The sequence below is a fragment of the Oncorhynchus keta genome, unplaced genomic scaffold (genome assembly GCF_023373465.1).
Source record: "Oncorhynchus keta strain PuntledgeMale-10-30-2019 unplaced genomic scaffold, Oket_V2 Un_contig_16603_pilon_pilon, whole genome shotgun sequence".
Classification (NCBI taxonomy): domain Eukaryota; kingdom Metazoa; phylum Chordata; class Actinopteri; order Salmoniformes; family Salmonidae; genus Oncorhynchus; species Oncorhynchus keta.
In genome coordinates this window covers 22,600-42,769 of record NW_026280008.1, presented here as the reverse complement: position 1 = coordinate 42,769, position 20,170 = coordinate 22,600, and the positions used below count along the sequence as shown (strand labels likewise).

General features: G+C 43.1%; 2 protein-coding genes across 11 annotated transcripts; one reads left to right on the top strand and one right to left on the bottom strand.

Annotated features, from left to right (window-relative positions):
• The first annotated feature begins 1,739 nt into the window (after window positions 1-1,739).
• On the top strand, window positions 1,740-13,344 carry LOC118372780 (gamma-aminobutyric acid type B receptor subunit 2-like). Of its 9 annotated transcripts, none has more exons than XM_052502924.1 (21): window positions 1,740-2,088; window positions 3,411-3,581; window positions 3,792-3,929; window positions 6,629-6,799; window positions 6,980-7,081; window positions 7,209-7,274; window positions 7,466-7,654; window positions 7,852-8,094; window positions 8,223-8,283; window positions 8,365-8,442; window positions 8,546-8,690; window positions 8,868-9,000; window positions 9,104-9,211; window positions 9,324-9,446; window positions 10,225-10,335; window positions 10,428-10,652; window positions 10,855-11,025; window positions 11,175-11,335; window positions 11,782-12,896; window positions 12,984-13,131; window positions 13,289-13,344. In XM_052502924.1, exons 1-19 carry the CDS (start codon window positions 1,885-1,887, stop codon window positions 11,948-11,950), a joined length of 2,769 nt encoding a protein of 922 aa, XP_052358884.1. In that variant the 5' UTR covers window positions 1,740-1,884; the 3' UTR covers window positions 11,951-12,896; window positions 12,984-13,131; window positions 13,289-13,344. The 9 variants fall into 9 exon arrangements, with proteins under 9 accessions (XP_052358884.1, XP_052358885.1, XP_052358883.1 ...); XM_052502925.1 differs by having other exon boundaries at window positions 10,201-10,335; window positions 10,924-11,025; XM_052502923.1 differs by having other exon boundaries at window positions 10,201-10,335.
• Window positions 13,345-13,482: 138 nt separating this feature from the next.
• LOC127919420 (transmembrane protein 116-like) lies at window positions 13,483-17,931 on the bottom strand. 2 transcript variants are annotated; one of them, XM_052502934.1, is made up of 11 exons: window positions 17,498-17,931; window positions 17,133-17,179; window positions 16,960-17,023; window positions 16,622-16,750; window positions 16,108-16,212; window positions 15,951-16,000; window positions 15,666-15,749; window positions 15,273-15,414; window positions 15,043-15,187; window positions 14,839-14,915; window positions 13,483-14,755 (listed from the first exon to the last, which is right to left on the bottom strand). In XM_052502934.1, the coding sequence occupies exons 1-11, from the start codon at window positions 17,570-17,572 to the stop codon at window positions 14,567-14,569; spliced, it is 1,107 nt and encodes a 368-aa protein (XP_052358894.1). In that variant the 5' UTR covers window positions 17,573-17,931; the 3' UTR covers window positions 13,483-14,566. The 2 variants fall into 2 exon arrangements, with proteins under 2 accessions (XP_052358894.1, XP_052358893.1); XM_052502933.1 differs by having other exon boundaries at window positions 14,839-14,918; window positions 17,498-17,928.
• Between the last annotated feature and the right edge of the window lie 2,239 nt (window positions 17,932-20,170).

Here is a 20,170-nt window from a genome sequence, read left to right as displayed (position 1 = left end):
GAATAGGTTTTGTCGTGCCCTCTTCACGACTGTCTTGGTGTGCTTGGACCATGTTAGTTTGTTGGTGATGTGGATGCCAAGGAACTTGAAGTTCTCAACCTGCTCCACTACAACCCCGTCTTCCTAGGGTCCAGAAAAATCAAGGCAGTTATACAATTTTAAAAACATTACAATACATTCACAAAAGATTTCACAACACATTAAGTGTGTTCCCTCGTGCCCCTACTCCCCTACCACATATCTGCAACACAAAATCCCTAATTGGTAAACTACATTCGAAAACGAACCCTAACAATGTGACGTAGCCTAATGACACTCTAGCTGAGGAACACAAATGGTGTGTCTGGCACATTTAATCACTTATGGCATCTTTAGCAAGTGTCCCTTATAATCATTTGCTAACGAAACCTACTGCAATATAGATAACCCGAGGAAATTGCTCTAGCAAACCACTAAAACATATATTTTCTCTGAGACAACTTATTATTATACTTCAAACACTTCCAGCCTACTAATGTGGTTATGTCAAAGGTGGTTTAATATGGTTTTAGAAACTCTGTTGTTATTTCCAGTCAGTCATGTTTTAAAAAGTAAAGGATTGCATATATATATATATATATATACTACAACTCCCAGAATGTACCGGTGCTCTTTAAATACTTTTTGCAGCAGCTGCGAACGTTATACGATCAGAGCCCTTTGCGACATACGGATGTCCTATGTTTTCCGGTGAGTAATAAACTGTTTATTTGACTGTGTTAACCGGGCTGATCAGCACACACCCGATGCTTAAGACTGGGTTTTTGTAAATACGTGAGTTTTATAACGAAGTTAATCTTAATTAGATATCATATGTCTCTTCGTGGCTGACACACCTACCTAACAGTAGCTAGGCACAGCCAGAGTTTGCCAAGTAGGCTACATCAACTCTACGGAGTTGAGCGACGTTTTTTAAACGGATCTCGGTTTTTTAAATGAAACTCAGTCTTCTTCGATTCGCTATGCAGTCGATACTTCACATTTTTAAAATGATTAAACCCTTATCGTGTACCTATGTTTGTCCTCTGTTGTTGTGTTCCTTTTTTGTTCGCTGAGATCCATACCTTTTTTAAAATAAAACGGTAATCAAATACAACCACATACTGTTTCTCATTGTCGTTGCTCTAAAATGTTAACACGGCGCGCATGTGGCCATTGAATCTCAACGAAACCGTCAGTGGTTGTATTTTATTAATGAGGTACTTGGCCAGCTACAGCCAGAGTATTTAGCTAGAGTATTAAGGGTTATGGCAGCAAGATTATTATGTAAAAGTCTGAGGCTACTGTACGCTAGTTCTAATACCGTGTTGATCAAATATTCTGTACGTGTGTCTCTGCCTGTACAAAGATAAGGTACAGGTGACATGGAGAACTACAGTAAGGCACGGACGGTGGAACAGCCCTGTCCCTGCCCATTCCCCGGCCTCTCCAGCGACACCAACGAGGTTAGAGTGAAGGATGGCAGCAAGATCCGCAACCTCATGCGCTACGCCCTGAGCCGCATGGAGGTCAAGCCCAGAGCGCTGGAAGGCGAGGGGGGGCAGCCTAGGAGCGAAGAAGGGGGTAGCACCACCGAGGTCCAGGAAGCACCATGCTCCCAGGCACTGGAAAAGATGCCTAGCCGGCAGATAGTATTCACTGGGATGGGGAAGGGGGTCTCCAAGGCCATCACGTGTGTGGAGATCCTGAAGCGCCGTGTGAAAGGCTTGCACCAGCAGACCAGGCTGCTCTTCAGCACTGTCCTGGAGGTGTGGGAACCCCTGGAGCCTGCAGCAGGCCTGGACAGCCTCACTGTCAGTAGGAACATACCTGCTATCTGGGTACTGCTCTCCAGAGACCCCCTGGATGCCAGTCTGCCTGGATACCAGGCTCCAGGGAACTTTGATGCCCTGTGGGCACAGGCTGCCAAGGAGGATGCAGGGGTGGCTGGTGGACAGAGACATGGGGGCAGGAGGAAGAGGGGAGGTGGTGGTGGCAGGGGTAAGGGACCAGGAGGCCCTGTCAGACAGACTGATCGATCCAGAGAGCCAGGAAAAGGCCAGAGTCGTGGTAAGGGGGCGCTGGCAGGGCAGGAATGAGATGTGTTCTGTGTGTGGAAGAGGCCTTTGGACCAACCTGTTATAATCACAAGACAGTCAGTCCCCCATCGGCCGATGAGTGCACAAAATATCAACCTTTCCAACTTTTCCGTTATTGTGTTATGACTCACTTTCTGGGAGAGAGGATGTTAGCGAGTGCCTAAGTTCATAGGTCAAGCCTGAGAGTGTTCAGACTTTTTTTGTGCTCTTATATTTAAGTTCAATATTTTGTCTCATTTATAAGTAAATAAAGTGTAGCCTGTACATGATTGCACTGGTCATTTTGATGTTTTATTTTTTATAGAAAATGTATTATAGCTTGTTCTGCAACTACATGCAGAACAATAACACTTTCAAATGAATGAATGTTATTGCTGGATAAAGGAGTTAATTGAACGTTCTGCTTGAGCTCGTTTGAGAAGTTGAACAACACTGCCATCTTGTGGTGATAATGTAATGATGCCAGAGTTTGAAGGTTTGAGCGGTCTTGAACATAAAGGTATTCTTTCCCTGTAAAAACATCAGCTGTCAATCACAGACCATTTCTTTAACCTATACGTCTGATTGTGGAGCTACATTGTTTCATAATCCACAGGGGAATAACCTACATTGTTTCATAATCCACAGGGGAATAACCTACATTGTTTCATAATCCACAGGGGAATAACCTACATTGTTTCATAATCCACAGGGGAATAACCTACATTGTTTCATAATCCACAGGGGAATAACCTACATTGTTTCATAATCCACAGGGGAATAACCTACATTGTTTCATAATCCACAGGGGAATAACCTACATTGTTTCATAATCCACAGGGGAATAACCTACATTGTTTCATAATCCACAGGGGAATAACCTACATTGTTTCATAATCCACAGGGGAATAACCTACATGGTAAATGTCAAAATATTGAAAAGTTATATTAAAAGTTCCTTCTAGAATAAAACCAGAGCATAGCAATCAGTGAATGTGTGCAGTGGGATCAGAGTGACAGATGTAGGTAACCTCGTCAGTCACTGCCAGCACCTTATCCCTTTATCCTCTTCAGTGGATTCTCTTGAGGGAGCAGCTGCGGTGTGTGGAATGGCCTGGCTGGAACAGACGAGGATTAAGGGGTCTTAACTAGGACCTGACTCCATTACAGGAGGTGTGCTAGTCAGGAGGAGAAATACACCAGGGAGTGGAGACTGGGAAGTGACAGGGAGAAAGGATGAGTGGTGGTGGACGGGCAAGCTCAGGACAGATCCTGGTTCTCTCATGGCTGGTCGTTGTTCCTTCTCTGTCCCAGGTTCGCCACTCTCTGCCAGTCTTGTGGATCATGCCGCTGACAGACAACCCAGGGCGGGGAAACCTTACGGCGTCCGTGTTGCCGGCTGTCCAGCTCGCTCTAGACGACCTGAGCAGGCAGCAGACTCCTCTAAGAAACTATGAGATCAATTTTCACGTCATAGATTCAGAGGTAACGTTTGTTGGTGTGTTAGTGGACTGGTGTTTTTTGGACCAACAAGCCTCTGTTAGTGGGGTGTACATTGTCTATGTGGAGAACAAGGTTAAAAGTAGTGTATTTGAATGCAAAAAAGGACATGTAAGCTGTTCAGTGCATTTTGGAATCATAATGATGATGAATGGAGTGAGACAGTTCACTCTTCGTTTTCTCTTTGTCTTTTAGTGTAATATTGCCAAAGGACTTAAAGCCTACTTTGATGCCATATGCTTTGGGCCAAAATACTTAATGATCTTTGGAGGTGTGTGTCCATCAGTCACATCCGTCATTGCTGAATCACTACAGGGGTGGAACCTTGTACAGGTATCTTTTTACTGTATTGTAGGCACTGAGCAACCATTTTACATCACACTGTATTGTAGGCACTGAGCAACCATTTTACATTACACTGTATTGTAGGCACTGAGCAACCATTTTACGTCACACTGTATTGTAGGCACTGAGCAACCATTTTACATCACACTGTATTGTAGGCACTGAGCAACCATTTTACATCACACTGTATTGGGCACTGAGCAACCATTTTACATCACACTGTATTGTAGGCACTGAGCAACCATGTATTGTAGGCACTGAGCAACCATTTTACACACTGTATTGTAGGCACTGAGCTTTTACATCACACTGTATTGTAGGCACTGAGCAACCATTTTACGCACACTGTATTGTAGGCACTGAGCAACCATTTTACATCACACTGTATTGTAGGCACTGAGCAACCATTTTACATCACACTGTATTGTAGGCACTGAGCAACCATTTTACAACCATTTTACATCACACTGTATTGTAGGCACTGAGCAACCATTTTACATCACACTGTATTGTAGGCACTGAGCAACCATTTTACATCACGTTGTAGGCACACTGTATTGTAGGCACTGAGCAACTTTTACATCACACTGTATTGTAGGCACTGAGCAACCATTTTACATCACACTGTATTGTAGGCACTGAGCAACCATTTTACATCACACTGTATTGTAGGCACTGAGCAACCATTTTACATCACACTGTATTGTAGGCACTGAGCAACCATTTTACATCACACTGAGCAACCATTTTATTGTAGGCACTGAGCAACCATTTTACATCACACTGTATTGTAGGCACTGAGCAACCATTTTACATCACACTGTATTGTAGGCACTGAGCAACCATTTTACATCACACTGTATTGTAGGCACTGAGCAACCATTTTACATCACACTGTATTGTAGGCACTGAGCAACCATTTTAGAACCATTTTACATCACACTGTATTGTAGGCACTGAGCAACCATTTTACATCACACTGTATTGTAGGCACTGAGCAACCATTTTACATCACACTGTATTGTAGGCACTGAGCAACCATTTTACATCACACTTTTACATCACACTGTATTGTAGGCACTGAGCAACCATTTTACATCACACTGTATTGTAGGCACTGAGCAACTTTAAATCACACTGTATTGTAGGCACTGAGCAACCATTTTACATCACACTGTATTGTAGGCACTGAGCAACCATTTTACATCACACTGTATTGTAGGCACAACCATTTTACATCACACTGAGCAACCATTTTACATCACACTGTATTGTAGGCACTGAGCAACCATTTTACATCACACTGTATTGTAGGCACTGTATTGTAGCAGCAACCATTTTACATCACACTGTATTGTAGGCACTGAGCAACCATTTTACGTCACACTGTATTGTAGGCACTGAGCAACCATTTTACATCACACTGTATTGTACACTGAGCAACCATTTTACATCACACTGTATTGTAGGCACTGAGCAACCATTTTACATCACACTGTATTGTAGGCACTGAGCAACCATTTTACATCACACTGTATTGTAGGCACTGAGCAACCATTTTACTGTATTGTAGGCACTGAGCAACCATTTTACATCACACTGTATTGTAGGCACTGTTTTATTGTAGGCACTGAGCAACCATTTTACATCACACTGTATTGTAGGCACTGAGCAACCATTTTACATCACACTGTATTGTAGGCACTGAGCAACCATTTTACCATGTTTGTAGGCACTGAGCAACCATTTTACGTCACACTGTATTGTAGGCACTGAGCAACCATTTTACATCACACTGTATTGTAGGCACTGAGCACCATTTTACATCACACTGTATTGTAGGCACTGAGCAACCATTTTACATTACACTGTATTGTAGGCACTGAGCAACCATTTTACATCACACTGTATTGTAGGCACTGAGCAACCATTTTACATGTATTGTAGGCACTGAGCAACCATTTTAATCACACTGTATTGTAGGCACTGAGCAACCATTTTACATCACACTGTATTGTAGGCACTGAGCAACCATTTTACATCACACTGTATTGTAGGCACTGAGCAACCATTTAAATACACACTGTATTGTAGGCACTGAGCAACCATTTTACGTACACTGTATTGTAGAGCAACCATTTTACATCACACTGTATTGTAGGCACTGAGCAACCATTTTACATCACACTGTATTGTAGGCACTGAGCAACCATTTTACATTACACTGTATTGTAGGCACTGAGCAACCATTTTACATTACACTGTATTGTAGGCACTGAGCAACCATTTTACATCACACTGTATTGTAGGCACTGAGCAACCATTTTACATCACACTGTATTGTAGGCACTGAGCAACCATTTTACATCACACTGTATTGTAGGCACTGAGCAACCATTTTACATCACACTGTATTGTAGGCACTGAGCAACCATTTTACATCACACTGTATTGTAGGCACTGAGCAACCATTTTACATCACACTGTATTGTAGGCACTGAGCAACCATTTTACATCACACTGTATTGTAGGCACTGAGCAACCATTTTACATCACACTGTATTGTGTATCACAATAGAGCATGTTATTTAATAGGTGAAATACATGCAAATAACACAATTGGTAGTACTTCAAATAGTGATTTAGTGCTCTTCAAGCCTAACGTTATTGAGCATTCAATATTTCAGCTGTCTTTTGCTGCAACAACGCCTGTTTTAGATGATGAGAAAAAATATCCCAACTTCTTCCGAATGGTCACCTCGGACAACACAGTCAATCAGGCTGTTGTGAAGATCCTACAGAACTACAAGTGGAGACGTGTAGGGACGCTGACCCAGGATGTACAGAGGATCTCAGAGGTACCACTGACCGTGGTAACCCTTTCTGTCACATGCCTGTTTGGTGTACAATGTAGCTGTTATCGCCATTTACAAGTAGGGATACAAGGGTATCCGGCATTAGCCTATTGATTAAGACTGCTGACAACTATGCTGTCTTATGTATGAATTGTAAAGTCTATATTGTCCTGTCTTTGAAAGATAAGGAGAGATCTGACTAAACAACTGAGCAAGGCTGATGTTATGGTTGCTGTAACTGAAAGCCTGTCCACTGACCCATGTATCAATGTAAAGAAATTGAAGGTGAGTAATATGCCCAAATCATCTTTACTTAAAAAGTTAGAATTTGTCACTGAATTGCATTATTTCAGAAAATTGCAGATGCATCCTCAGCGTGTCAATCTGTTTTGTATCATGTCCCTTTCGACAGGATATGGATGTAACGATCATTATTGGGTTGTTTGACGAGAATTCAGCCTCCAAAGTATTTTGCTGTGTAAGTACATAACCAGAAAACCTACATTAAAATATGATGTGATGCAACACAATGCCATCATTAATGATTAGCACTTGTTTGAGACAAAGATTAATAGCAGTTTAACAGCGCATTCATCATACAATTACTTTTGAATTATCGTTATGATAACCATTTGTGTTTGTAATTACCATATAACCTTTGTCTTCTAGGCTTACAGCCTGAACATGTTTGGCGGGAGATATCAGTGGATCCTCCCTGGCGGTTACCAGGGGAGCTGGTGGGAGGAGGCCGACTCCTCCAACTGTGCTTCAAACAACCTGCTGACCGCAATGGAAGGCTACATCACTGTGGACTTCACACACCTCAGTAACAGACAGATAAAAGGCATCTCAGGAAGGGTAGGTACTGAGGTTTTCAGCAAGGGACAGCATATTCTGTCGATACTGTACCATGCTCTCTCCAATGGATAACTTGTGTTTATAACAAAAAAATTGGATGTAATGTTGAAAACTTCAAACAGTGTATTTGCAGTGTAGCAAAGGTAATGCAATACCATTAAGAGAAGTCACACAAACACCTTTGTGTTTCTATTTAGACCCCAGAAGAGTATGACGAGACTTACAACAGAGAGCTGCTGCAGAGAGGGTTGGTTGCCAGCAAGTTCCATGGGTTTGCCTATGATGGAGTTTGGGTGATGGTGAAAGCATTGACCAGGGTCATTGAGTCTGTTCGTCACAGAGAGAGATATGACATCCACCGGAACTTCACAGTCAGCAGCAAGGAGATTGGACAAATGGTCCTTGATTCCATGAAGGAGATTTGCTTTGAGGGTGTAACTGTAAGTTAGCATGACTGTTGTGTTAACATTCCATTTTAGATGGATCGTTGCTCCAAAAGAATAAAGATAAGATGTGCTTTACAAATATTCTTGTCAAATTGAGTTTATTTTCCTCTTCTTTTTTTTAGGGTCAAGTTATGTTTAGAAATGGGGAACGCATGGGAACTATTAAATTAAGCCAATTTCAAGGTAAACATTACATATGTGTATTTCCACGAATTTAGAGAACATTCTTTGTGAAATATTTATCAACTGCATGTGTTTCCACAGAGGGCCGGGAGGTTAAGATAGGCCAGTATAATGCTGAAGCAGAAGAATTAGAACTCAACCACTTAATCAAGTTTCAAGGTAGGACAAGGCATTAAGACATCTGATGATAACGCCTCAAGCACACAAAAAATGTTTGTTTTTGTAACAGTCTTTGCATTCTACTTTTTTGTGCCTTTCATAGGCATGCAGCCGCCTAAAGACCGGGCACACTCCCAGCGGTGGGATGTCAGTGTTCCCCTCTACATCATCTTGTTATCCACCACTGGCCTGGCCATGCTCATGGCACTCTTCTTCCTCTTCTTCCACATCAAGCATCACAACCATTGGTATGATCATTATTCCAAGCATCTTGTATTGGCTTGTTATTGAACTAGATGCTTTTTGAGGTAGCTTTCATCGAAACACAAGGTTGTTTTCTCTTTCGTTGTTATCCAGTTTACTTACTCACATGCTCTGCTCAGTCAAGGTTGCCCGTTGATCTCAATATTTAGTTTTTCCCATAGGGTCATGAAGAAGTCCAGTCCGTCCATGAACTACCTCATTATCCTGGGTACGATGCTGGCCTGTACCTCCGTCTTCCTCTGTGGGCTGGATGGATCCCTTGTGACTGACAAAGTGTTTGTTCTGCTTTGCCCCGTGAGGACACATGAGTTTAAACGTCTAAGCATTTCAGTGATAAGGAAGGAACCCCTTGTTTCAAGGGATGCACATGGTTTAATTTGTTTTCCTCTTGTCACAGATTCGCACATATATTCTTTCTGTAGGATACACCACAACCTTTGGGGCATTGTTTGCGAAAACTTGGAGAGTCTGGACAATTGTCAAATATAAGGAGATAATTGAAAAGGTAAACTCAAAGTTCAAAAGATCAAGTTAAAGAAACTCAAAAAGTACAGGCCTCTTAATCACCATCTCTACTGTCTAATATTTAATACTCTTCCTCTCTGTTCTTTCTTCAGATCATTAAGGATGACCAACTATGGATAATTGTCGGGGGAATGCTGCTAATCGATCTGTGTCTGTTAACCTGCTGGCAGATGGTGGATCCACTCAGACGAACAGTGGAAGAGTTCAGCCAAGAGGTAACACTTCAATTACATTTTCCATTTTAACCTCTGGTCTGGAGTCGACCGTGTGGTGGTAGTGAATGGCTCTGGTCTGGAGTCGACAGTGTGGTGGTAGTGAATTGCTCTGGTCTGGAGTCGACCGTGTGGTGGTAGTGAATGGCTCTGGTCTGGAGTCGACCGTGTGGTGCTAGTGAATGGCTCTGGTCTGGAGTCGACCGTGTGGTGCTAGTGAATGGCTCTGGTCTGGAGTCGACCGTGTGGTGCTAGTGAATGGCTCTGGTCTGGAGTCGACCGTGTGGTGCTAGTGAATGGCTCTGGTCTGGAGTCGACCGTGTGGTGCTAGTGAATGGCTCTGGTCTGGAGTCGACCGTGTGGTGCTAGTGAATGGCTCTGGTCTGGAGTCGACCGTGTGGTGCTAGTGAATGGCTCTGGTCTGGAGTCGACCGTGTGGTGCTCGTGAATGGCTCTGGTCTGGAGTCGACCGTGTGGTGCTAGTGAATGGCTCTGGTCTGGAGTCGACCGTGTGGTGCTAGTGAATGGCTCTGGTCTGGAGTCGACCGTGTGGTGCTAGTGAATGGCTCTGGTCTGGAGTCGACCGTGTGGTGCTAGTGAATGGCTCTGGTCTGGAGTCGACCGTGTGGTGCTAGTGAATGGCTCTGGTCTGGAGTCGACCGTGTGGTGCTAGTGAATGGCTCTGGTCTGGAGTCGAACGTGTGGTAGAGTCGTAGTAAATGTGAACCTCGGAGGGAGATCAAAAATATTCAAGTAGTCTTTCCTTTTTGTGGTGTTTCAGACTGCTCCTGGTGGTGAAGATGTTAATACAAGGCACTTCCTGGAGCACTGTGAAAGTACAAACCTGACTAAATGGCTCGCCATTGTATATGGCTACAAAGGGCTTCTAATGGTGAGAGAAATTGCCAGAACCATGTTCAACATCCAGGATCCTTTTCAAACAAAGTTGATAATCTAGTTGATGGTTTTCCATATTTTCTTTAGTTTCTTGGATGTTTCCTGGCCTTGAGAACAAGGCATGCACATATCCATCTCCTCGATGACAGCAAGTACACAAGGCTGAGCATGTACCACGTGACCGTCATGTCTATCATTGGAGCATCAGGGTGCTTCCTGACCCAGTATAACCCTAATGTGCAGCTCTTCATCATGGCTTTGGTGGTGATCTCCTGCTGTACCTGCACTCTGTGTCTGGTGTTCCTGCCCAAGGTGTCACCTGCCTCATCTCTGAAACCTCCTCTTGTATACATGTTGAGCTCTCATGTTCAAATATCTCATTTATCTCAATGTTCTCGTTTGACTTCCATTTCTCAATGTATATTGTTTACAAATGGATGTATATGCTAGATGATGTTGGATGTAAACACTCGTCTTGAAAAATATAATTGAATGCTTCTGTCTTGTATCCTAGCTTGTAAAAATCCGAGACAATCCCAACCAAGTGGATCCAACTAACTGGTTACAATGTGATCTTAACAAGGAGGATTCGGAGACCTCCAGTTCCTCTAGCAGTCTCAATCGGGGCAGATCTCTTGAAAGCCTGCGGACTGAAAACCAGCATCTCCGGAGGAGAATCACAGAGGTGAGTTCTGATCCCTTGTCTTGAGTCTAAACAATTCACAGAACTTTAACCGTTGTAGGTTGAACACCCATCTGTTGTGGAGCTAATAATCATTAATGCCATTTCAGATGGTGGAACTTTGGGAATGAACATAGAAATGGTCTTTGCAGATTGGTGACCAGTTGGAGGATGTCGCCATGCAAGTACTAGAGGAAGAGCTGAGTCCCCCCAGTCCACAGGGCCATGAAGTGAGACTGAGAGCCCAGGTGTGCTCTGAGGATGTGCCCAGGATGAACAGGGAACTCTTTGATGACATCAACTCACCTGAACAGTACAGAAAAATATATTACTCTGATACTAAAAGATACATTATGCAATACAAATATTTTCTATACTTTCTATATATACACTGAGTATACAAAACATTATGAACATGTGCTCTTTCCATGACATAGACTAACCAGGTGAATCCATGTGAAAACTATGATCCTTTATTATATTGTTAAATGGTCCACCACCCAAAGGACATCCAGCCAACATGAAATAACTGTGGGAAGCATTGGAGTCAACATGGGCCAGGATCCCTGTGGACCACTTCTGACACCTTGTAGAGTTCATGTCCTGACGATTGATGCTGTTCTGAGGGCAAACTCAATATTAAGAAGATGTTCCTAATGTTTTGTACACTCAGTGTATATTTAACTATATTTTTTTATAGAAATATCTACTATATATATTTTGAAATGAAACGTCCTACACACTTGTTTTCCTTTGCAGCATCCAACGAAGACGGTCCGTGCAGCTGCCAATTCTTCACCACGCCTACATGCCAGCCATTGGGGGAATGAGTGCCAGCTGTTCCAGCCTTCTGAGAAGTCCAGATGTCCCCAGTGCCCAACAGAGACATATGCCACCATCGCATCGGGTCATGGTCACCGGGCTGTGACTGTATTTCCCTGACAATACGCTGGAAAAGTTAGAATATTCATTGAACTGCCTCTGGTTCCACTGGCAGCTGGAAGTCAGATGACCTTCCTTTACTTGGACTGCCACAGCATCATTCACATCTGAAGTCATGTTCATGTCCAGACAACTTCTACATACAATGTGGTGCTGACTAAAGTTGTGTGGTAAATTACAATAGCTGCTTTCTTTATGGATTTTTAGTAGATTGATTGCAGTGCAACTCATAGAAGTGGTCTCCTGATGGAAAAACAAAACATGTTGGCCGTTCCCCCTGTTTCCCAACATGGGAGTATCCTGTATTGCAGCAGGATACTGGCAGTGACTGTATTTGCACTCTTGGTAACTGCTCTGTGCTGTGGTATTGCTCTCTGGTACTGCTCTCTGGTACTGCTCTGTCATGTTGTCACTCTGGGAATTTCCTGGTTTGCTAAAGCCCAGGAATGAACTTTAAACTGTGTTCCAAGGCAGAAGTTAACCCTTTACAGCAGTCAAATAAATAATTGATTGTCTTTCCAAACATTGCCTGTGTCCTGGAGAAAACAACATCTTGGCAAATTCAAGTTTATGTTATCAGTCTTTCAAAGATGATGAATAATCGGTTTGAGAGTATAACCTTTAAATGTGCATATTTGTAAAAAAAGAAATATCTATATAAAAAAAAGTGCTCCAACTATTTTGCAATCCACTGTTGTGTGCCAGACTACTTTCTATTTGAAGAGAATGTGCTGCAATAACAAATAAGGGAGGAGTGTCTCAACTTGGGGTTTATAAAAAGGTACATCTAGCTCACTGCAGAAAGTGTATTAGGTATCCACAACAACATCCTTGGGAAAAGGATCCTGCCATGTTCTCCATCAGAACCGCATTCATCCTGCCAGCTCTTCTGGCCCTTTTGCTTGTAAATGTGGAATCCTCTTTCAGTGGTGGTAAGTTTCAACAACTATTTTGAAGAAATATCTATAAATACAGTATTATGATGTTATTGTTATGTGTTATTATAACGTTTCTCATAGGTGGTGGAGGATCCTACAATTATGACATATCTAAAATGTCTGACCTGAAGAAGCTGTACAACTCCAAGGTGTATGAAGCAGACAGAATGAGGAGACCCCTTGAAGGCATGTCCTTTCAGGTGGGGGTTCTCAGCCACTCGGGAGTCAAGTGAGTAACATCATATTATCTATGAAATGCGTATGATATTTATCAAATAAACCCACAAAAGTCAGTTGTATGTTACTGCATATCTAGCAACATGTTTATTAATTAAGAAATGGCCTAAACTACCCGCTGTGTCTAATCCTTCGTTGTTGATCCACAGAGTGACATTGGCTGATGGCTCCCAGTGGCTTGTCCATAAAGGGGATGGATTTGGCATCAGCTCTCAGACTGTAGTGGTGGCTGCACGCCACATGAGTCGAGACTGGAAGGCAAGTATTCAATCAGCTTTCTTTCATAAGCATATTTTATTGAAATGACTCTGTAGTGGCAAATACACAGTCCTTCAGATTAAAACATTGTTTTTTAAAACTTTTTGCAGAAAGTTGAAACCAAAAACTTTAAAGGGAGTAAGACGGTCTCTGACTTCGTCAAAGCTGGAGGCACTGACTACAGCCTCATCTTTGATAACTGCCATGATGCAGCTGGTCGGATGTGGGAGTGAAACAATATTTTATTGTTTTGATGAGGCTGCAGCACTTACTATATTTGAGCTGCAATGGCCATTTCATATTGATGGAGTTAAACAGAAATAAAGTCCAATGCATTGACAGACCGGAAATTCACATTCTTTTCATTCAGTTTCATTTGCATTTCAGAAAAAAATTAATTGTATGTTGTGGTGATGTATTTATCCTGCTCTCATGCCTCATACAAGGCAATAATTGTCCCCTTTGATAAACGTTTAGAATTGAACTCCAAGGAGTGAGCATAAACCTACAGTCACATTTCTGTGACCAAGTCCATGTAGGGCGAAAACTAAACATTGCACACACTTGCGTATCTACGACCATCACACAACACCACGGGCCAAACTGGTACGTCAAGCAGCATCTCTGTGAATGGAGGGCCTTTGTTCCATCAAGATGAAAAGTGACAGGCTGCTCACTGTTTCCACACGGTTGGGCTCAATCAGGGCCCCTCTAAATCAAAGACATGCCAGTCAGTTACAAAGCCTTTCACAAATATCCTCGGCTGTCCCCAACTACTGTGGGAAATTCTAAACACTAATGTAGAGACAATGTTTGCACGAGCGATGCAGTCAGAACAAGTGAGGGAGGGAGTGACTCTGATTCCTATGAAAGTACAGAGCTCTCAGATCCTGTTTCAGAGCTGCTCTTCCTCTCCTTGTAAATTCCCTGGTTCTTCCCTTTTTTACGCCTCAGCAGTTCAGCCTCTGTCTGGTTGGACCCTGCTGTCCCTTGTGTACAGCTGAGGGTGTTTTTGCTTCATTGGTATAACAGGTGCTTCCCAAGGTACTGTCCCCAAGATTCAAAACCAAACCGTCACTCCCAGTCTGGCACAAAAGGCTTTGTTTAATTTATTTTGCCAGTGTCACAACCACCATAGTAAATTAATGTGGTGTCGGTAGAATACCAGATCATTCTATATCATCTGGTTTGGGGGATGGTGTTGACCATAGAGTTTTATAGCCTTTCTTCTGAGATCTCAGAAGTGGCGTCTGGGTGTCCATGTCCCTTAGAGCATCTTTGCTAGCTGAGCGGAAGTGTGTCTGTGTCCAGCCGTACACCACACAGTTCAGAAGGCCTTGAGAGGATGAGGTGAAGGCCTGGGATGAGGAAGTAAAGTTAAGCCATGGACTGAGGTTGCACACGTCTTGGATGTCGGTTTCAGAGCAGCTGGCAGTTTTACCTGTAAGATGTAGAGAATGACGCCCACAACTCCCTCCACTGATTTGGAGTTGTACAGAATCATGGCTGCCAGGAACACTGCTGAAATGAAAAGGTAAATAAGGCAATATATCAAAAAGGAGAATGTGATTTTCAGCTGCTACAAATCATTTAGCAAGCCGGGGGGCCCTAGGATTCTGAGCTGGGTGAACAGTACTGTAGTTACCTGGGCCCCAACAGAAGAAGAAGACAGAGGGGTAGAGGAGCATGTGTCGGTCCAGAACACGAAGCGACGCCCACTGCCTGTCGCCGAGGAAACCGCTAGAACTCACACAACGTCTGTAAACAGTGCGGGCTTTTCCCATGAGCACCTGGTGTAGACAAAAGACGTGTGAAGCCAAGATACGTTTGAATAAAATAAATATAAGCTGGTAACCATGGGATAGGCTGACTCACCACAATGCCAACAAAGGTGAGGAGGAACACTGCCAGGAAGACAGCAATACTGTACATGTGTCCCAGGCGGCAAGCTGAGTCCACCTCCATCTTGCTCAAGTCAGTGGACATGAAGAGTGCCTCCGTGTGCATTAGAAGGCACCTAATATGCAGGGAGAGGGACTTTAGTCAAACCGTTATGCACCTCAAATCAACGATATGTATAATAAAAAAACACATTAACAATGACGATTAAATCATATTAATTGACCAAACATTTAGCACGGAAGTGCTTGATATGGATTCTGATTGCCTTACTAAAACTGCAAACCTTATTGACACACAATTATCTCTATCCCAAAATAAACTCTCTCCATGATAATATTCCTACTTTGATGCATGCTACAGACCTACTTGTAAGGCTGGCTGAAGTTTGTGTAACAGTGGTCCATGTTTCCTGTTACAAACACTGGCAGCATCAGCAGCACGGGGAGGACACTGGAAGGAGAAACGGGGACAGGACATGTAGCATACTCCCTCTATTGGATGTATGACATCTACTGAACTTTAAATAGGTCAAGCATATACTAGGCCATCATTGTAAATAAGAATTTGTTCTTAACTGACTTGCCTGGTTAAATAAGGTAAAATAAATACATGTAAATGAAATACTCTATCTGTGAAATAGTCCATGCTCACCATGACAGGACTGCAGCAATCTTGCTGAAACTTCCCAGTTTGGTGGCGCACTTCAACAAAACAGAGGCCAGACTTTAAACAAACAGTTGAATATGGGGAATTACAGACAACCAAATGTGTCAGACATCAAAACGATCATTTGTCAGGTAGCACCTACTTGGGCTGGGTATCCATGAAGGCTACTGTAGAATCTGTTATTTAGCCCAGAGTACAGGGTCCATACATAGTTCAATGTGTAGAAGAACGAGGTCATATACAGGATCTGTTAAAAGACAGGGGTTCTCCGTCAGTGGTCACCATGAGTCAACCAACATTGACTTCTATTTTAGTGGTGAGAAGCGTGGTATGAGGTGTCAATGAAATGGTGTTCCCTTTCTGCGTATCCATGAAGATTAAATATCTAGGACCATCATTGGTTTTGTTGTGGGGTTATATATCATGTTCCCTTTTGGTACAGAATATTCCAGTGCACAAGTACAAGGGAAATGGGTCAGCCACATCCAGACTCCTTTGTCCCGATCTAACAGAATTGAAGAGGCGTCAAATTGGGCTAGATTTGCTGCTCTACTTAATTTGGGCCGGATCTAGATCTGCCTTGGACATCTATTTCTCAGTGAAACATTAAGTCAATTCTTACCGTTAATGAATGTATTATACGTCTGTGTACATACCTGTTCAACGATGTGTAGGTTGTAGCAGGTGGCATGGCTATCACAGTCCTGGGTGAACAGTACTGCTCCTACCAGCCAGCTGACTGCCAGCAGCAAGTCTGTCACACTCAGTAAGAACAATGGCTGGATCTGCAGAGGAAGTGGTATTGGCCATTGTTTTGGAGTATAAAGCAGTCCTGGTATTGTAGGTAGGTTAATAATATTGTTATTATTAACAAAAACCGATTGGATTTATATAGCGCCTTTCTACCAACTAAGGTAGGGTATAATATAGGCTTAAATGTGGAAACAATTAAAACCAACTGCAGAGGGGATCATCTGTAGTGTTTGTAACTAACCTCAGGTGTCCTTATAAGGTGTTGGAAAGTTGCATAAAAAATTATGGAACCTGAACCGACAATGCTGCAAACAACAACAAGAAAAACCACATTGGGAAGAGCTCCTCATTTGACCCGTGTGATCACCAGATTGTACAATTACAAAGAGGTTGTAAATGCTGCATCCAGCTTACCTCAGCACTGCCATAGTCATCTGGATCCACCTGACTGCAAAGTACACCTTTACAGGGGAAAGGTGTTGATTAGAAACCAAAACAGTCACTATCCTATAACACTACTCTGGTCAACTGGATCCACCTGACTACAAGTACACTATCCTATAACACTACTCTGGTCAACTGAGGAGAATAATCTCATCCACTTTCTACAGTGCTAGAGGGTGGTCCCACCCCCCAAAAGCCATGCTGCAGACACATGTGGCAACGATGTAGCTTCAACTAAGAAATACATATTGCTGTACACTTTGCAGTAGTTTAAATACAGGACAACTACAAATGAATAATCACAATACTTAACACAATACTTGTAAATGACTTACAACAGTCCAGTCCTCAGGCGTCGTTGTGTTTTGCTCCGTGTTGTTTGAGACATCTTGCAAGACGAAATGTAACATGTTTTCTTTATTCTAAGACTTAACCCAATTGTAGAATATATATATATATATGTCGTTCCCAAAACATTCAGCCATCGTTTAAAACAGTTGTGACTAGAGACTAGTTGTGATTTAGGCTGAGTAACCTAGACACGCACGGATCCAAAACTGAGGTGATTGTACAGCAGTTTAACGTCACATAGAATGCAGGGCGCGCTCACTCTCCATTTGACCGGTTAATGCTTCGTCACATGACCGCAACAAGTGTAGCCACTCATCATGGCTGGTTTCATAATCTTATCATTTACATTAGGCAATAAATAGCCCATAGCCTATTCATCACCCTTGTTGTTTTAGTTTCACGTCACCACTTAACCCTACAATAACCTTGGCGTAGACAAAAATAAACGGCATCAATGTGAAAAATATACACTGATTGTTCAAAACACGAAGAACAGGTGCGCCTAGCGCAGCTACCACCATACCCGTTCAAAGGCACTCAATATTTTGCCCTGCCATTCACCCTCTCAAGGTTTAAAAATCCCCCTTTAACCCATCTCCTCCCCTTCATCTACACTGATTTGAAGTGGATTTAACAAGTGACATCAATAAGGGATCATAGCTTTCACCTGGATTCACCTGGTCAGACTGTCATTGAAAGAACAGTCAGAGTGCAGTATAACTACAGTTATGCCACAGGTATGACAAAACATTTATTTTTACTGCTCTAATTACATTGGTAACCAGTTTATAATAGCAATAAGGCACCTCCGGGGTTTGGGGTAAATGGCCAATATAAACACGGCTAAGGGCTGTTCAAATCAAATCAAATCAAATTGTATTTGTCACATACACATGGTTAGCAGATGTTAATGCGAGTGTAGCGAAATGCTTGTGCTTCTAGTTCCGACAATGCAGTGATAACCAACAAGTAATCTAACTAACAATTCCAAAACTACTGTCTTATACACAGTGTAAGGGGATAAGGAATATGTACATAAGGATATATGAATGAGTGATGGTACAGTAGATGGTATCGAGTACAGTATATACATATGAGATGAGTATGTAGACAAAGTAAACAAAGTGTCATAGTTAAAGTGGCTAGTGATACATGTATTACATAAGGATGCAGTAGATGATATAGAGTACAGTATATACATATGAGATGAGTATGTAGACAAAGTAAACAAAGTGGCATAGTTAAAGTGGCTAGTGATACATGTATTACATAAGGATGCAGTCGATGATGTAGAGTACAGTATATACGTATGCATATGAGATGAATAATGTAGGGTAAGTAACATTATATAAGGTAGCATTGTTTAAAGTGGCTAGTGATATATTTACATCATTTCCCATCAATTCCCATTATTAAAGTGGCTGGAGTTGGGTCAGTGTCAATGACAGTGTGTTGGCAGCAGCCACTCAATGTTAGTGGTGGCTGTTTAACAGTCTGATAGCCTTGAGATAGAAGCTGTTTTTCAGTCTCTCGGTCCCAGCTTTGATGCACCTGTACTGACCTCGCCTTCTGGATGATAGCGGGGTGAACAGGCAGTGGTTCGGGTGGTTGATGTCCTTGATGATCTTTATGGCCTTCCTGTAACATCGGGTGGTGTAGGTGTCCTGGAGGGCAGGCAGTTTGCCCCGGTGATGCGTTGTGCAGACCTCACTACCCTCTGGAGAGCCTTACGGTTGAGGGCGGAGCAGTTGCCGTACCAGGCGGTGATACAGCCCGCCAGGATGCTCTCGATTGTGCATCTGTAGAAGTTTGTGAGTGCTTTTGGTGACAAGCCAAATTTCTTCAGCCTCCTGAGGTTGAAGAGGCGCTGCTGCGCCTTCTTCACGACGCTGTCAGTGTGAGTGGACCAATTCAGTTTGTCTGTGATGTGTATGCCGAGGAACTTAAAACTTGCTACCCTCTCCACTACTGTTCCATCGATGTGGATAGGGGGTGTTCCCTCTGCTGTTTCCTGAAGTCCACAATCATCTCCTTAGTTTTGTTGACGTTGAGTGTGAGGTTATTTTCCTGACACCAAACTCCGAGGGCCCTCACCTCCTCCCTGTAGGCCGTCTCGTCGTTGTTGGTAATCAAGCCTACCACTGTTGTGTCGTCCGCAAACTTGATGATTGAGTTGGAGGCGTGCGTGGCCACGCAGTCGTGGGTGAACAGGGAGTACAGGAGAGGGCTCAGAACGCACCCTTGTGGGGCCCCCGTGTTGAGGATCAGCGGGGAGGAGATGTTGTTGCCTACCCTCACCACCTGGGGGCGGCCCGTCAGGAAGTCCAGTACCTAGTTGCACAGGGCGGGGTCGAGACCCAGGGTCTCGAGCTTGATGACGAGCTTGGAGGGTACTATGGTGTTGAATGCCGAGCTGTAGTCGATGAACAGCATTCTCACGTAGGTATTCCTCTTGTCCAGGTGGGTTAGGGCAGTGTGCAGTAATTGGAGTGGGTCTAGGGTGTCAGGTAGGGTGGAGGTGATATGGTCCTTGACTAGTCTCTCAAAGCACTTCATGATGACGGAAGTGAGTGCTACGGGGCGGTAGTCGTTTAGCTCAGTTACCTTAGCTTTCTTGGGAACAGGAACAATGGTGGCCCTCTTGAAGCATGTGGGAA